The following is a 17,222-nucleotide window of genomic DNA, read 5'->3' as shown; positions in this document are numbered from 1 at the left end:
TTTTCCCATACAAATTTTTTTTCCATAGAGGAATGTTATTTTTCCGTGCAAAATATTGAACTTCTTTACCTGAAAACTACCTTAAAACATTGAACTTTCCATAAAAGTTTTTTTATCTTTTTACTTTTACTATAATGTAGAATCGCCTCCCGATATTTGTACACTTAATCCTCTTAAAGCTTGCCTAGTAAACAGTGTAATTTTTTTTTTTTTTATAATTATCTTTAACCCACAAATACTTAAAAAAAAAATTTCTTTACTGGCCTATATGTATATATTATAACTTTTATTTAAAAAAATATTTTTTACTGTGGTTGGGTATTTTGGTCTCAAGTAAGTTGGAGAAAGGCCGCGCAGTTGTTCCTCTTAAGACGACACAATGTGGAAGATGAATAATGTTGCTATCTGTCACAAACAAGCACAAAGATCTGCTGACAGACCAAAGTAAATTCTACCTAATATTCATACCTATTCTGCCATAGGATTAAGGGTTGGACAGAATTGCATTGTAGTATGTTTCCTTTGTTATCAATAGACTTGGGATATTGTTGGTAAATAAGGCTCCAAACATTTATTACAATTTCAATAGGCAAGAAGCAGTAAATATGCTGTGTGATATTGCGGCAAGGAAGCTTACCCCGGATGATGGAAACGGTTCCCGATCACCCTGTGTCTCCCCGAGAAGATTTAAGAAACTAACAAGAAATAGCACTGGGTATTCACAAAACAGCGGTAAGTTTTTACCATTTTATTTATTCATCAATCAGTGTTTCCATGTGTCTGCTTTTTGTCTTTCAAGTTAGTCATTCTTTCTTTTTAGCATTTGAGAGTCCAGTACTTTTAGATATTACAAATAATAATTGAATCTTCTTTGTTTATATATATATATATTTTTTCTCAGAAATCAGGTCTGTAAAAATTCTACACAAATTTCATGATTAAAATGTCACGCACTTGTAAGTACACCATAACATTACACTCTGAGCATTGTTGATGTGTTTACAATGGATGTTATTAACAAGCAAACCATAATATCATTCCATTTGCATATAAATAATAGCATTTGAACTTGTTGCATTAGCAGATGACAAGTTTGGCAGTCTTGCACAATAATAAGTTAACAATGTTCCACACGCATTTTGTATATTTTTGAATGGACGAGTACAATGCATGTCCGACTACACGAGCAATCCGCAATATGAAAGCGAGTAATGGTACATTTTTACAGATACCACCCACCCGTACCACGTTAATTGCCCGAGCACAACGGCTGAAAACTCAGACAATGAGCCAAGTCAGACGTTATCGTGCCAATCCACCGATACGGCCGACACCACATATTCAGTAGTCCCGAATAGGAGAGCACTTAGGCCCACTTGCTTTAACAACAGGCAGACATTTGACAATACCAAACCCGCCAGACCTGATTTCTTGGATTTGGGAGGCCCTCCAACGCCTGTTAATGATAGAAAATCGAGGCTGCATTTTTCAGGTAGAGAATAACGAAAGCAAGTTTAAATAATGACCTTGGTGCATGGTGCTTCCACTGCTGTGACTAAACTTCTCCATTCCTCTTCTTTCACATACTTACTTCACCCAGCTTTTCATGCACTTTTTCACAAGATTGCCCTTTGTTTGTTGTTTTACACTAACTTACATCATTTCATATCGTTTAATAATCTTTTCATTTAACAATGCATCCTATTTTTCTTGCTTGTGCTATAGCTGAATGAATTTCATAGAAATAACAATGTATTTATTGTGTTGCATGATTACATTAGTGTATGTAGTTATATTAACCTGAAAATGTAATAGCATGCTTTTCTTTTTATGCACCAACGATTATAACAAAACCGTCCATGAAAGGTACCTGTTTGATCATTTAAAAAATAACTTATTAATTCTGATAAAAACACCGAGTAGCTTTTATTAAACAGGCAGAGTATTGACTGTCTCTAATTATTAATTGTTTTGCCATATTTCAGTAGCAGCACACGGGTATGAATTGAATAATTTGGATAATGATCTTCTAGATGCCCCGAATGTTTACCAAGATATTACATTGAATGGGGGAACGGGTTATTTGTTGGTTCACCCAAATCACCAAATCAATTCGGAAATTTCAAATGAGCCTATTTCAATGCCAATTGATCTGAATCCCGCTCCTGTGGATGATGCCAGATTTAGTCACAAAAACCCAGCCTATCAGAGTGCCGTCGTCCATCCTTCTACCAATAACCACGTGAGCAATGGCCCGTCTGATTCCAATAAAGACGATGGTAAGTTCTTTTGTAATGTTATATTTTTGTTTGAGATTAACCTAATAAACGCTGTTTTTCATGTACACGATTTTGACAGCCCCGCACGGCTGTATGTTTAATTCAAAAATAGAATTTGTATGTTGAACAATTGAGAGCAGGTCATGGTGTTTGAACTATTTTGATAAAAAAAAATTGTATTTATTATTACCAGGAATCAAAAAATGGAAATGTGTAATGCTCTCTCCAGAAAATGAACGCAAAGCCAAACTTGAACAAAGTCAAGAACCGGAGAAACCTAGAATAGTCCATTACGCTGATGAAAACAGGGATCCGGGAACCAGTGAACCACGGGTACGTTTACTTGCAGAATCCTTTCTCTCATTTATTTATTCATTAGGTGTTAATTTGCATAAAAGAGAATATGAAGGTCTGCAATTATTTAAAAATTAATTGAATCTGTAAAAAATCCTAGAAATATTCTGATTTGAAAATTGCATTGCTTTTGCAATATTTTACCTGAATATATAAAAAAAAACAATTTGACACAGGGAAGGTAGGTGGTACATGAAAAACTTATTATTTTTTATTATAATGTGAGTTATAAAAATGGCATACAAAAATGCCTTGTCTTTCTCTGGATTTATTTTTTAATTGTTTTGTTGTTGCCAAAGCCTGAGCAGTGATGATGGATTGCCTTATATCCTCTGCAATCTGCCTCCATCTCTACACCTGAAGTAAGGGATTTGTTTGGCCAGCTATGTCACCTGGTGAACTAACATTTCCTTTCAGAACCTTTACTAAAATAGCATGTCAAGGTGCCAAACTTGCTTGTAATGTAACATGTCAACCATTACAAAAATCAATATAGCAAGTAAAAGAACAATGCATGTTCCACTGATTGATACATTACAAGACAGTAGACGGTGAACAGATAATATTGAAAATCTGGTGTGTACCTTTGACCAGAATATTCTAAATGATCGTTTTAAACAAATATTGTGTTGTAATGTAACAAGCTTGCATCAAATGGTACATTACAAACAACAAATATTACAAGTCAGTTGCTGCCTTTACCAGAACAAAATAAACTATACTTACCTTCAACCTTGAATACATGTTATGTTAAGATATGTGCAATAATAATTACATTATATAATAATCTTTTTTCCTAATTTACCTACTTGTTCAACAATATTTTCCTTGCATGTAAATCCAGTCAATCTTACCCCTATTTTGAAACCCCATTTTCTGTGTTGTGACATTCTTTTTGAGGTTTATTTTTATTTGACTGCCAATCATTAATTCATTTCTACCTTTGATTTACTACTTATTCACATGTCCCACTGATTTGTACCTTGAATTTACACCATACATCTTTATTTGTTTATTTATTGACGAGTTCCTTTCATTTCTTCCTCTAATTTACACTATAATATTGTTTCCCTTGCATTTACACCTTTGATTTACCTTCTCTCATTCAACTTTTAATAACTCCATCCAGATATTAACGGTAGAGCTGAACCGAGGGTGGAACAGTCGACTGGGGTTCAGTGTTCAGTGTCACCCCGACTCGGGACAGAGTTTCATATCCGCCATCTACAGCGACAGTGTAGCCGCTAAAGATGGACGTTTGCGGCAGGGTGACATCATTTTACAGGTAAAAAGAAACCTGATTGTTAATGATACTTGCGAAATTCAAACAATGCACCCAATTGTTTGAAACATTGGAGGAATTTTCTTGCGTGGCAGAGAGAAATGGGTGATGGAAATGAGAAATGAAAGAAGAAGTCTCCTCCGATTTCTGTAACATCATATTGTGCATAAATTGCTGGCAATCCAAAGTTTATTCATGATGACATTTATTTTAACAACGGGTTGTGAAAATTTTATGTTTTTAACATTCACTTTCCGGAAGCACTTGAAAACTCACTGAATCTGATGTTGTATTCAGATCCTGTAACTGGAAAGGGCAAAAGCCATTTCAAGTATCATTTTGATTGAAATAAAATACATATAGACTCTCATCAGGGCTATACTAGAGTATCTTCCATTTGGGAATGAAGTACAAATATTATAATAGTGATATGCTTTTGGGGTATTATGCCGTGTTACACTACCTCCTTCTTTAGCCAACATCTGCTCTGATGATGGACACTGCAATGCTGTCCGAAACGTTGGATGAAGAAGGAGGTAGCACAACACGGCATAATACCCCAAAAGCAAATCACTATAATACTTTTGGCCGTGAAAATCTCAAATCATACCTACAAATATTGTGTTAAGAGTTCTTTAATTATTATTGTTTTATCTGTAGTTTATAATAAATCCCAAATCAATTAATCTATTTAAGCGTATTATGTAGTAAAGCAACAATTTTAGTTTTAAAAATCTAATTTCTCGCATTAAGGTTTTCATAAACTTTTATTCCATTTTCAGGTAAACGATGAGAACATAACATCAATGACAACTCCCCAAGTGATTGACCTGCTGAGGATATTGCGAGGCTCCATTTGCATCACAGTGCTGAGGCAATAATGCCTCTGACCCCCAACATACATAATATCTTTCTTAAAAATATGTGATCTCATTTCCTATTTAAACAGTATTTGTTATATTCAGTCATCATTTTATACCATATTGTGATTCTTCAATTGGAGGTATATTTACGATTTTACCAAATGGTGTTGTTTCCAGTCTAATAGGTAGTAATTATACATTATTAAAAAAACTAACTTTATAATATTCTGAATAGGTGAGACACATAAAAACAAAGTTCTAGTGAATTGTGTTTAGCCTAGTGATGTATGAACTGAAGTGAACCGTTAGTAAATTTGTGATATGTATGCAATTATATATTTACTTTTATTTCCTGACGTATAATAATTATAATGTAAAAATTCTAAGATTCATCTCATTATTTCCTAATATTGATTTTAAAAACTGATAAAAATTCACATTGTTACTAAATACAGTCTTCATTGTAAAATATCAAATCCTTTTTGTAAAATAATTGCTACATAGATTTTTATTAAATGTTGGAATGAAATGTCATTGTTTGTATGTGTGTGTGTATTAATGCTTGCTTTCTGATCCTATAAATTATTGAAGTTACAAACTGTTTCCGAACTCAACTACTTTTCATGTTTACTATAAGATTTATTAAATAACATGTTATTCTAAGAATCTCGTTATGAAATGTAAATATGTAAGTAACATTATGCATTATATAATTATAGGTACACTGCCAATCATCTAAGTATTTTAAGTAAATTAGAGCCAAGATTATCAGGTTCTGAAATTAAATGTTCATATTTCATAGCCCTGTTTATAGTTTTAATAATATTTTTTATTTTTTTCAAGAGCTTTTACAAAAAAAAGGTTGAACTTTTGGAATAAGTTATTTGCTAATTTTGCAATTTGTAGAGATTTTTAAATGCCTTGCTTATTTGTATACATTTTGATTTGAATGTTTTAAGTAAATAGTAGATACTCATTTCAATATTTGATGTATTATTTCAATTTTTTGGCTGCCTTTACACACTTTTTTTCCCGAATGTTGCTTACGTAAGTGACTTATGGAAAAATTACCAATGTAAACGACACTGTTAGTCCCTTACTGTTATTTATAGCAAGTTAAAAGAAGTTGTACAGCCTTATCACAACTTATGAAATCAGTTTGATAGGTTGAGACGCTTACCGTAAGAAATAGTACCTAAACGTGCCGATATGAGATGTCAAAAATTAAAACACAGTTTTTGGTAGGATTTTTTTCCTATAAAAATTAGTATTTTTATTATTTGGAGTAATATCTGATTAAAATAAGTGGATAAATACCCTATTATCTCCCGAAAACAATATAAAAAAGTACTAGATAAAACTCAAATAAGCACTAGGTACCTAAGAAAACAAATGTAAACGGAAAAAAAATCTGATTCCAAAAATCGAAGAGATGTGGAAAAGTGTTATGAAAATGAGCATCCTTCTTTTTAATTATCTATCCAATTCTTTCTAATTTCAATGTTTCTGTTTATAACATGACACATTTTAAATATAATTGCTGTCATTCGGATAAAATTAAAGATCTCTGTTCAATTCTGCCGTTACCGGAACAAAAGGGCACGGAGAATTGTTTCTCTCAAGCCAATTTCTATTCCAATACTTTATTTGGGCCTTTTCATCTTTATTGACTGAATCACGTAAATTTTACTCCTGCGAGTAACTTATCAAAAACTTACGTAAGTTGTATATTTTACTTATGAGTGTAAAGGCGGCCTTATGTTACGGTAGATTTAAAGTCGATAGTTTTTAAACACTGACATCCATAGTTTATGTTTTTTTTAGGTTTTAGGCAAATTGCTGATTTCATTCAAGCCCTTTTTTTACTATCCCGTTGCTATTTTTTAAATGTGATAATTTTTATACTGTCTAGAAATTTTAATGTTATCAGTAGTCTAGATCAAATTTAATCAATATTTTTCAATAGAGGCGGGTGTACCATTAGCTTGGTTTTACAAGCTGATTTTTATCCATATGCATTATGTATTCATTGCAACTTGTTAGATTTGTTTCCTTATAGCCTGTAATATATTGTAAGGATATGCGTGAAAACAAAGTTATAACTTATTTATTGTATGTATACGTATGCCAACCGTAGGTTGCACTAAGTATTGGTTTGTTCTATCCACAAGTGGTGTTGCAAGGCATCCCGCTATAAGTGGAACTCAATGGATGAAAGGAATTGACTTGTAGAGATAATGGGTAGAAGAAATATCTGTAAATTATACATATTTTGCATCCACGTACATTATTCTGCTCAAGCATGTTGAGTAATATGTGATAATATGTTCTAAAATACTTAGTTGCATGATTATTAATTTATTATCTGGGGAAGAAACCAATACATTTACTGTTAACTATAAATTAATATTAACCCACAATACAGAATTCTAACATTTATCACTTTTTGTAAGATTGAAATTAACTCATAAGTTATTGTGCCAAATAATAATAATAGTTAACTGTAAATGTAATGGTTTAATTCCCGATTAATAATTTTGTGTTTGGTGTGAATAAATTCTTAGCATTCATTCATTATTTGTTTTATTTGCTTTTCCCCGAAATTCTTTGCATTACCCACACACTATGTAGATTAGTGCTTCTAGAACTTGTTCATATTATCAGCCACAAAATCTGAAAAAGTAAATTCTTTATTTTCAAATACAATGACAGCAGATTTAGAATTATCCACAACGATTTACTAACTTATTCAGTTGCAAATAATTTTAATTATCTTTAACAATCTGTGGTCATTAGTTCATTCAATGCTTTGTTAACTGATGGAAATTATTACTGTGGCCTTATTGAAAATTTTGCAGCCTATATTATTATTTATTTAACAGACATACATATTTTAAAATATGTCGTAATATCTATAAAAACAATTTATCCTTGAAAATACAGTTGTTACTGTAAACATGATTGTATTACTTAATAATTTCTAAACTTCAACTGCAAAAGAGTAAAATATTTCACATTCTTTAGTTTGAGAAGCACTGATGTAGAAGTTGTATTTTAAAGTAGGTAGGTTGATTAAAAGGAGTATGTATTTACATAAATTAGAATTGGAGCATTATTTGAATTTCCTTTAATATTTTATTTTTCAAAGTAAAAAAAAATATTTGTTTTTTGAAAATGTTTTTACAAGATTTATGTAATGTACATGCTGAAACATTAAAACAATCAGGTAGGGATTTCAAAATAAACCATTTACAGGCTAGAAAGTGTTATGTTTCTTGTCTTAATTTTTTATAATTTAAGTTTTTTTACATAAATCCTCCATTTGGTAAGATATAATGAAAACTTTTTTTTGTAAATATGCAGTGCTCTAGTTTTCCTTTTCAAATCGGTAGTTAAAAAGCTTATGGCGTATTTTAACAGTCAATAACAACCTCAATCTTTTTGTGAAAATGCACACTAGGTGCTACACACACTATACCTACAATGGCAACTGCCATCTCAATATTTTTGCGATGGCAGTTGTCATTGGTTATAAAGAACTACACTAGGTGCTACACACACTGTACCTACTCTGAACATGGAGAGTTTACGGGCACAGAAGTGCGAATTTATAATTAATTTATACTCATACTCATAACATTGGAAATATAATGCTCTGATTATAACAGCTCTTGATAGTGGGTGAATTATGAATTGTATTTATAACAGAGCCAAACCAGTCCGAAATAGCAAATCATTTATGAAAATCTATAACCATGCAAAAACATCGAAAATATTTAGGTATATTACATAATTTTTAAATTTAATTGTTACTTATGAAATAGATATATTATCAGAAATCTACGTTAATTAATGAAATTACTTAAATAATTTATTCTACAGTAATTGTACTATAATAATTAATTTTCTAAAATCTTAAAAGAAGTCTATTTTTTGCCTTTATTTTTCTGAAAAACACAATCCTTGTATCATACCTACTTCATTCATAATAATACTATTTCTTCCTTTTAATGTAATTTTTTATTGAATAGGAAGTTAAATAATACATGATAAGTTTCAAAGCAATAATACATAATATTGTATTGAAATTAGACTAGGTACTTTCTTAGTAGGATTTTCTCAATATTTCAATGCGCTCCTTTTACAAGACGTGTTATAAACCAGAAGGAGTAACTTTGATATATAGAATATGGACAGAAAAAAAATAATTAAGATTGGAAAAATGGTTAATGAAAAGTTGACATTTGGGGAGACTAATTTCTAATCACTAACCTCCTCTAAAGGAGAAGGGTGATGTTGAAATAATATAATAATTGAAGACATTATACAAACGTTTCAAGTAAGGGTTATAAAAACACAACCGCTAATATCCACCAATGCCTTCAGCATTTAACCTGTTGAAGGCCAGAGCATAAAACAGAAAAATATTATTTTAGCCCTCAGAGACGCGCCATAAAAATAATAAGTCGAACCTAATGTTTTATTAACCCAAATTACGCTGATTTTGTTTTTCATACACTTTTCTAAGCATTCATGTCAAAATCGCAACGCAAATTATTCTTACAAGAATAATATAAGAATGCTTGCATGTTCTCTGGAGACCCATCAGCAGTCCACTGGTTTAAAAAAAAACAATTTGCATATTTCCCTAAAAATTTTTTTGTTTTTATATTGCAAGCTTATGAATTTTTTTTTAGTTTCGCAATTTCAAAACAATTATTTTTAGATTCGTTTCTACTCTAAAAAACAAAGGAATTTTGAAAAGTGGAGGTTTTTCTGTTCAACTCGGCTTAGTGGCGTTTTTTATGGTGGACATTTGTTAGATTACTTATCAATCATTAGGTCAAAATGAATGAAGTGTGGATAGTGGCGGTTCTGATTTTATGCCCCTAAAGTGGAATTACTATTTTTATCAAGAGAATGTGTAATATAATGAATAACTGTAATTTTTCTATCTTCCCCTACTCCTAAGTTATCAATAAAATTAAACTGAACATTATAATGTTGTAATAATTTGTTTCACTAGCAATGCATGAGAAATGATAATCAGGTTGGGGGTTGAGACGACTACCATGTCAGAAAATTAAAAAAAAAAAACAAAAGTGAAAAAAATTATGATCTTATGAAAAATGTCTTGTTTATCTTTGAATTCTGGCATTCCTAACTTTTATGAAAAAAAAAATGTATTCTGCATTTTGTTTCCAGTTATACCAGTACACACAAGGCCATATGTATCCCCTTAATTCTGTTTTATTATATGGGGGGATATGTTCCACAGACTTGCATTACATTATTACATGTATTCAAAAATGGGAGAATTCTAATTAGAATGAATATTTCCGTAACATTTTTGTCAAAATTGTTATTTGGTTATTTCAAAGCCGTATACAACAGAATTATCTGTTTTGGATGGTTTCCGTGTTGAATAAAATTTACGACGAGAGAAGCATTCGCTCACAGAAACACAGAAATTATTGGTAAAAAACATAGACATACCAATTGATAGACCAGCCCATCGGGTAAAGGGGAACGAGCCAAGCTGCTCAGAGTGGAGAGATGGTGATACTGTCTTGTCTCCTTTTCGGTTATTTGCGATTAAATGAAGTTGACAGTATACAGGCAACTCACATTGTAATATCACCATTTAGTCCGTGAAAATAAAATCTGCTTAGGGGCCGTTCAAGTATTATGTAAGCACTATAGGGGGGCAGGGGGGTCTTTGCTTTGCTTATTTTTGATGACATGGGGGGGTGGGGGGGTCGAGATAGTGATTACGTCAGCACTGCTCAGCAGTAGTTATTTTTTTTTTACACATTGGCAACCCACACATTGTCTATGTTTGAAAACCGAATACATATTCGGGGATTCCCACAAATAATTAATACATTTAGGTACTCGCTTACTTATATCCTCCATGGGATGTGTGGGATTGCACTAACCTCCCCTATCCTGGAATAAAGAATTTATTATTATTATTATTTTTATTAAAAAACAGAATACATTAACAGAAAAATGCATATAGGTACCAATTTTTACGTAATCATGGGAGGGGGGGGGGGGGGGGTAAGAGCTTGCTTACTTTTGGTGACAAGGGGGAAGAGGGGGTAAATAATTGTAATAAATCTGCTTACGTAATACTTGAACGGCCCCTTACGAATTACTAGTCCTTTTTACAATGGCGTGTAAATTGTTGGCTGCTTAAAAACTTGACTTTAAATAACAAATCGGGTAAACAAAAGACCAGGCTTGTTTCCAAAATCAAATATAAAAGTGTTATAATTTACTCACTTCACCATTTTTGAAAAACGAACATTCAGATCCAGCGCAGAAAAGTTGCACAATTGACTACGCTGCCATGCCTTTACTTTAGCGAACTTTACTTTTCTGCAAAGTGTCTGGTTATTACAATGCGCGCTCTTCGACGGTCAACATATGACTGATGTCATAGTTTATTCAAAACATTCTTGAACCCTTCTGGTGTCAAAAATATGGTCATGTCATTTGCCACCAAGTCATCAAGAGTCACCAGATTTTATATTCAACAGGTTGAATTTGGATGTCTATAAAACTTTTGTTGTAAAATTTTTTCTGCATACTAAAACACTTATCGCCTTCTAATGTTGAGATTTTGGAAGTCTGTTTAAATAACTTTTATTTTTATTGTACTATATAATAATATTAAAACGGTGATGCACATTTTTAATAAATACATATTATGAATATGATGGTGGTCATAAAAAAACAAATATATTCTAAATAATTTATTCTCGGGGTAATAAAATTACCTTGTGATTTGTAGAGTACCTACTCATTAACTGTTACTTAATAATGTAAAATGGACAAAACTATGTAGGTACATATTTCATGATTAAAATAATGTGTACATACAAACTGAATTAGTTTGAATCTAGTCTGTAATATAATAAAATATTTTTTGTTTAAAAAATAATTGAATTTTTTTTATGAAACTTCTTTGCTAAAAGTGGTTATTATTCCAAATTTACTGTTAGAACTGATTGTAGTAAAATATTATTTTTAGTCTCTTAGACTGATATGATTGTTGTAATAATAAATATAAATGTTATGTTGTTGAGCTTTTTATTTTTCCTAAACAATCATTTTCCTTTTAAAAAACATGACAAATCGAAACCCAAGCTCAAATATAAAATATGATATATAAAAAAAAATGATGATTTTTTAACTTTATCTACATAATCACATACCTAATTATGGGATTCGATAAATGTAATCCAATCATATTTTAGACACATTTTGGTAGGTGTTTGCTTACCTTATTTTTATATAAATATTCTTATATATAGATTTGAGATTTTCACGGCCAAAATTATTATAGTAATTTATTTTTGGGGTGTTATGTTGTGTTGCTCTTCAGTGTAATATAATGCTGTCCGAAACATTGTGTAAAGGAGTATTATATACCTTGTAATACACACAGTAGTTCTAGTCAGATTTGAATCATCACATTTTCATTTTATTAACTTTTAACATCAAATATTTACTGTATAAAATCTCAATTACTAAAGTAAAACCAGCAATGATCAGTCCTGTACTTAAAACTATCATTAATGCAAAGAGGTCCTTCGAATTTCTTTTTTCATTTCTTCTCTTGATCGAACTGTACCTCATTTTTTTCTTAAAACATGAATCACTAAACCATTGATTTGCCAGTCCAGCTGTATTTATTAGGTGTAAATGTCGATTAAAAACTTTGAAATGTGAAGAATATTTAGGGAAAATATAAGTCGACATAATTTCCTTGGGTTTGCAGTTTTCTGATAGTGTATTTGAGAAAACATCTAATGTTAATCTGTAATTTTAAAAAATAACTTTATTTATTTAAATATTACGTAAAAACATATTTAATGAAAATTATTCATTTATTGGATTAAATTTACCCTCTCTCACAAGGTTTCATTAGATTTTCCTCTGCATCCAAAAATTGTTTTGTAATGCAGTTTGTCATTAAATTTACCTGAAAAATATTGTAGGATTGACTTTTAAAGATTTTTTTTAAATCCAAAATAATGATTGTTATTTTCAAGAAAACATCTTACTTGAAAAGTTTCATAAAACGTTGCTCCAAAAATAAATAAACTTCCTATGAACACTTTTTGAGGTGAGCCCAGGTTAGAAGGAAACCGAATTGGCTGTCGCAAAATTATTCCTATCCACGTTAAAACTTTAAGACGCCATGGTATTTTTGACAAACCTTTTGTTTTACATAACGTATTATCGTGTACTAGCTTCCAATCATAATCATTGATTATTTCACCAAAGAACATCGACAAAAGCAGCAAAGCAGTTAAAAATATCCAATTTGAATAGTGGAAATTTTGCAACAACTGCTTATAAAATGGAATCGAACTGGACCATGATAATGTACAATCTTTTTGAGAAATTGAAATGGCGTAATCGAACTCCACTGTGTCAAAATATCTCATGTGCTCTACGTTTTCGAAGAAAATTACAATGTTATCGTTTTTTAATAAAATTTTAGAAAAATTGTTTGGATTGTACTTTTCTCTGTGCGAATCTTTTAATTCGTTAAAATGAATGATTTCAGACCAGTAGAAACTCTTCAGTTTAGTAAACTTTTCTGAAACTTCTATATCGGGAATTTTCATATCTTTGGATGCAATGCGTTGCAGTACATTTTCGTCAAATTGGAAAGGTGGTGTATTGAGATTGGTTGTATTGTTCACTTCCAATATTTCAATTTGATCTTTCAGTTTGGAATTCAAATAATATTCTTTATAGATCGCATATTTGAAATGTCCTCTCTTTGTATCTGAGCAATATCGAAACACGAAAACATTATTTGTGTCTGTAATATTTTCGTAAAATTCTTTCACTTCCCTTAAATCTTCATCGCAAATTGAAGTTATTGCAATAATTACACTTAATGGGGCTAACATTGGAAATATTTGAAGAAAATCTTCATTAGTCAAACTTTTTTCTTGGATTACATAAATATTGGCGGTCGATTCAAAAAACTTCTTTGGTTTTTCACTTTGAATGCATGAAATGTATAAAGCATTATGTGCACTTAGCATTTTCACGACGAGGTGTATAATCCTTTCTTCATCTTGCGAATACGTCACACGGTTTGCTTTCGAATTCAAATACGAAATAAGATTAACCGATTTAAAGTTTCGTAATTTTCCCTCCAGTAAACTTGCCAGAGCTTTACTTCCGCGAGGTCGGCGATAAAGATCGAAATAATTCGAAGATACCCGGAAACTTGTTAGCCAAAAAAGACAAACGACCAAAAAACGAAAGCTGAGAAACATAATTACAGAGTAAAACTAACTTAGAACCTTAAAATATTGCGACATTTTCATTGCAAAATGCATTTTAATTATTTGAAAAAGTAAAGTGAGTAATTGTTAATCAATCTAAAAACTGAAAACTGTTCGAACTGAAATCAAAGTGCATGCGTGCATTACAAACTAAACTATGTAGGTATTCAGTATGGCGTGTATGCAATATTATGTGTGTACTCGACACGGCACGAAAGCTCAATGCGCTCAATGTCAATCACGAAACACATTAGACTAATAAATTGCTAATGTTATAATCAACACGTCGCTTTTATTTATTCCGTAATAATATACAGAGCGATTAAAATAATGTGTCACGAAAGAGAGTTTTATAATTCACTGTTTTTAAACATGGGGGTCACGCCGTTGATTTATGGTCGCGCCCCCATCGTGACACTAAATAGGTTGGAAAACAATGAATGGTAGCAAAATTCGGGTATGCATGAGAAAGTTTTACTTAGCTAGAGAATTTCCGAAGAAAAAAATCCCCAAGATCTAGGATAATTCAAAAATTTTAGTTCATTCTTTTTAAGCTCTTTTTTCGGGTGACGTCAGGTCTGGTTTTAGTTTGAAAATCGAGTTGGCAACACTGTTGGTGAGTTAGTAGACAAAAGGGGTGGTTTATTTATGGACAAAAGCAAATTCACCTTTCATGTACATCAGAAGTTTTCGTACAGCCAAAAAGGTCTTTTTTCTTCTCTGCATTTATTTACCAACCCCGTTCAGACGGGGCGATTTTAGTTGAACGACAAAAATTGAACAAGATATCCTTCAGACGTTCCAATTTAACTTGATTTAACTCGAACCGATTTTGTTAATCGAGATGGCATCAAGTGAAGTTATCGCTGCGAGCGTCCCTATGATTTCGGACCTTTTACGAAACGAACTTTAGAATATGAAAAGGCACAAAAAACTTCGTATGTGGGCTAAAAAATGGATTGATATAAATATAAGGGGTTAGAAGATACCGAAGGCTATCGCAATCATTTGCGAATTTCGGAAGAACGATTTGATGTATTGTTAAAATATCAAGAAAAAATCCAAAAACAGGACGCAGTTATTTATGCTCGCGGCTGTCCTGCCAAAAACTAAGTTACAAATTACGCTAAGATACCTGGCAACGGGGGATTCTTTTTCAAGTCTGGCTTACAGAGTTCCAAAAAATCATTGTTTATAAAAGAAGTATTCGTTGCAATAGTTGATGCCCTAAAATTTGTTGTGAAGATAAAAAATATTATTTTGTTAAACATTTAGAGACGACGAGATTGCGCTTAGTTGCAGACGTGTTTTAACCGCTCCGGTTTGTTTAATCCTTTCAGAAGGTTTCCCTTGTTAAGAGATCGCTGAAAATTGTTCAGCATCCGTGTTTTATATAGTGCTTACCTTCTTATTTCACGAAATGCGCGTAACTTCTACCGTTTAGCCGGAATTTGCAATTATTATAGCATTTTAAACCGATTAAGTTTTGAAAGTGAAGCTAGAACAAAGATTTCTCAATGCAGTCGAAGATTTTATACCTGAATCAAGTGTCAAGTGGTGTCGGGATTTACGGGACCTTTTCAACCGAGGATGTCTGCCTGGAGGACAGATAAGCCATATTTTGTTTTTGTTTTTATTTTCTGTTTTTGTTTATGTATTTTGTTACAGATGACACACATAAACTTCTCTTTGACTTTGGTTCAAGATTTTGCTTATGATAGCCTGCGATAAGCGAGCCCTAAGGGTCTGAGACAGGGGTGTGAAATCGTCGGATCACGATATTATTATATTAGCGGCGGACACATGCCTGAACGGATGACGAGCCTCGTGCTGGCACAGTTGGTGGACGGGGTAGTCTCTCTCCCTGCAGCAGCTGGTACAGTTCCTTCGCTACCTAGGACTCTTGCAGCAGAGTCTCCATCTTCTGTCTTCGTCGAGCGTCACAGCGGTGCTGCCAAGGTTTGTTGTCTATGTGAGGATGTTGTGTCAGCGCTCTTTATTGGCAGCAGACACATGTCAGCGCTATATTGGCGGCAGACACATGCCTGAACGGATGACGAACCTCGTGCTGGCACAGTTGGTCTAAATAACAAATGTAGATCCTAGGAAATAAATTGTACAGCGCCCTTGAGGTGATTTTTCACAAAAACGGCGCTATACAAATTATCCAATTATTATTATTATTATTAAGTTATTTAATTATAATAACTGCTAAGTTAAAGTTAAATAATAAACTCATACATACAAATACAGAACTCATTAAAACGTCCCAAGTACACACACACTTTACACGGCAACACGATAAAATACATTTAAACACCATATATACTCATTATGGCAAGCAATCCATTGGTTACGAGGGAAGCAACATATATTATTGCCTCCCAGACAAAATTAAAAATGATAAAAAGTATAGGTACTTTAAAAAAAAATTGTTCAGTTTAATGCTCAATCAACAAAACAATGAAAGTGAATAATATCGGTGTGTAATATATTTATGTGTAATATATATGTTATTTCTAGTTAAATAAGTGAAAATGTAATTTTCTTTTATCTAGAATAAAAATTAAAAAAAAAGTAATATTTCAAAAATAATATTATTAATTTCAGTTTCACGGGCATTCTTATTTTTGTAAGCTTCTTGCTTCTGATCCCAAAGATAAGGATGGCTGCTCGGGCCAGTTATAATTGTTCCATAGTATTTGGTTCTGTTGTTTCCCACCCGCGTTCCGCGCTTTTACCTGCATGAGTCAGTTGTGTTAAAATTACCGCGCCGCCCGCAAGGTTCAACCGACCTACCGCTTCCGCATAACCTATCTTGAGGTATTAAAACCACCGCGCCGCGCTGTAAACAGCAAATGTTATACCGCAAAAGATCGCCGTGACGAAGTGCATAAAAAGAAATACCAATCTCTAACGCATTGACCATTTCGCAAACCCAATATCACCATTTCCTTTCCTGAACTCTCTTCCAATACTAACAATTACCCTACCGGTGATTACCGCAGAGTAAAGTGGAAAGGTGCCGACAGCTTGGAGATATTGGTAAGTCAAATCAAAAAAATTCACAAAATATCGCAATTACAGTCCCTTCACGCTGCAACATTTGGTCCTTCGAGCCGGA

The 17,222-nt window shown here is 32.3% G+C and overlaps 1 protein-coding gene across 10 annotated transcripts in view; it reads left to right on the top strand.

The window, feature by feature from the left end:
- The window catches only part of LOC149420950 (uncharacterized), a 496,980-nt gene extending 489,331 nt beyond the window's left edge, over positions 1-7,649 (top strand). For 4 of the 10 annotated variants that reach the window (XM_089635634.1, XM_089635636.1, XM_089635633.1 and 1 more), the window contains 6 exons: positions 590-732; positions 1,229-1,492; positions 1,986-2,279; positions 2,473-2,612; positions 3,763-3,918; positions 4,698-7,648. In XM_089635634.1, the coding sequence (XP_089491760.1) occupies positions 590-732; positions 1,229-1,492; positions 1,986-2,279; positions 2,473-2,612; positions 3,763-3,918; positions 4,698-4,796 (1,096 nt within the window). In that variant the 3' untranslated portion in view covers positions 4,797-7,648. Of the gene's footprint in view, positions 1-589; positions 733-1,228; positions 1,493-1,985; positions 2,280-2,472; positions 3,919-4,697 lie in introns of those variants that run through there. The other 6 variants (XR_016302625.1, XM_089635635.1, XM_089635641.1 and 3 more) reach the window with 6 other exon arrangements.
- The last annotated feature ends 9,573 nt before the right edge of the window (positions 7,650-17,222 follow it).

This window comes from Hesperophylax consimilis, chromosome 9 (genome assembly GCF_061612785.1).
Source record: "Hesperophylax consimilis isolate HC1 chromosome 9, BYU_Hcon_1.0, whole genome shotgun sequence".
Classification (NCBI taxonomy): Eukaryota; Metazoa; Arthropoda; class Insecta; order Trichoptera; family Limnephilidae; genus Hesperophylax; species Hesperophylax consimilis.
Note: the sequence above shows the minus strand (reverse complement) of the source record. Positions and strands in the feature narration are given on the sequence as shown.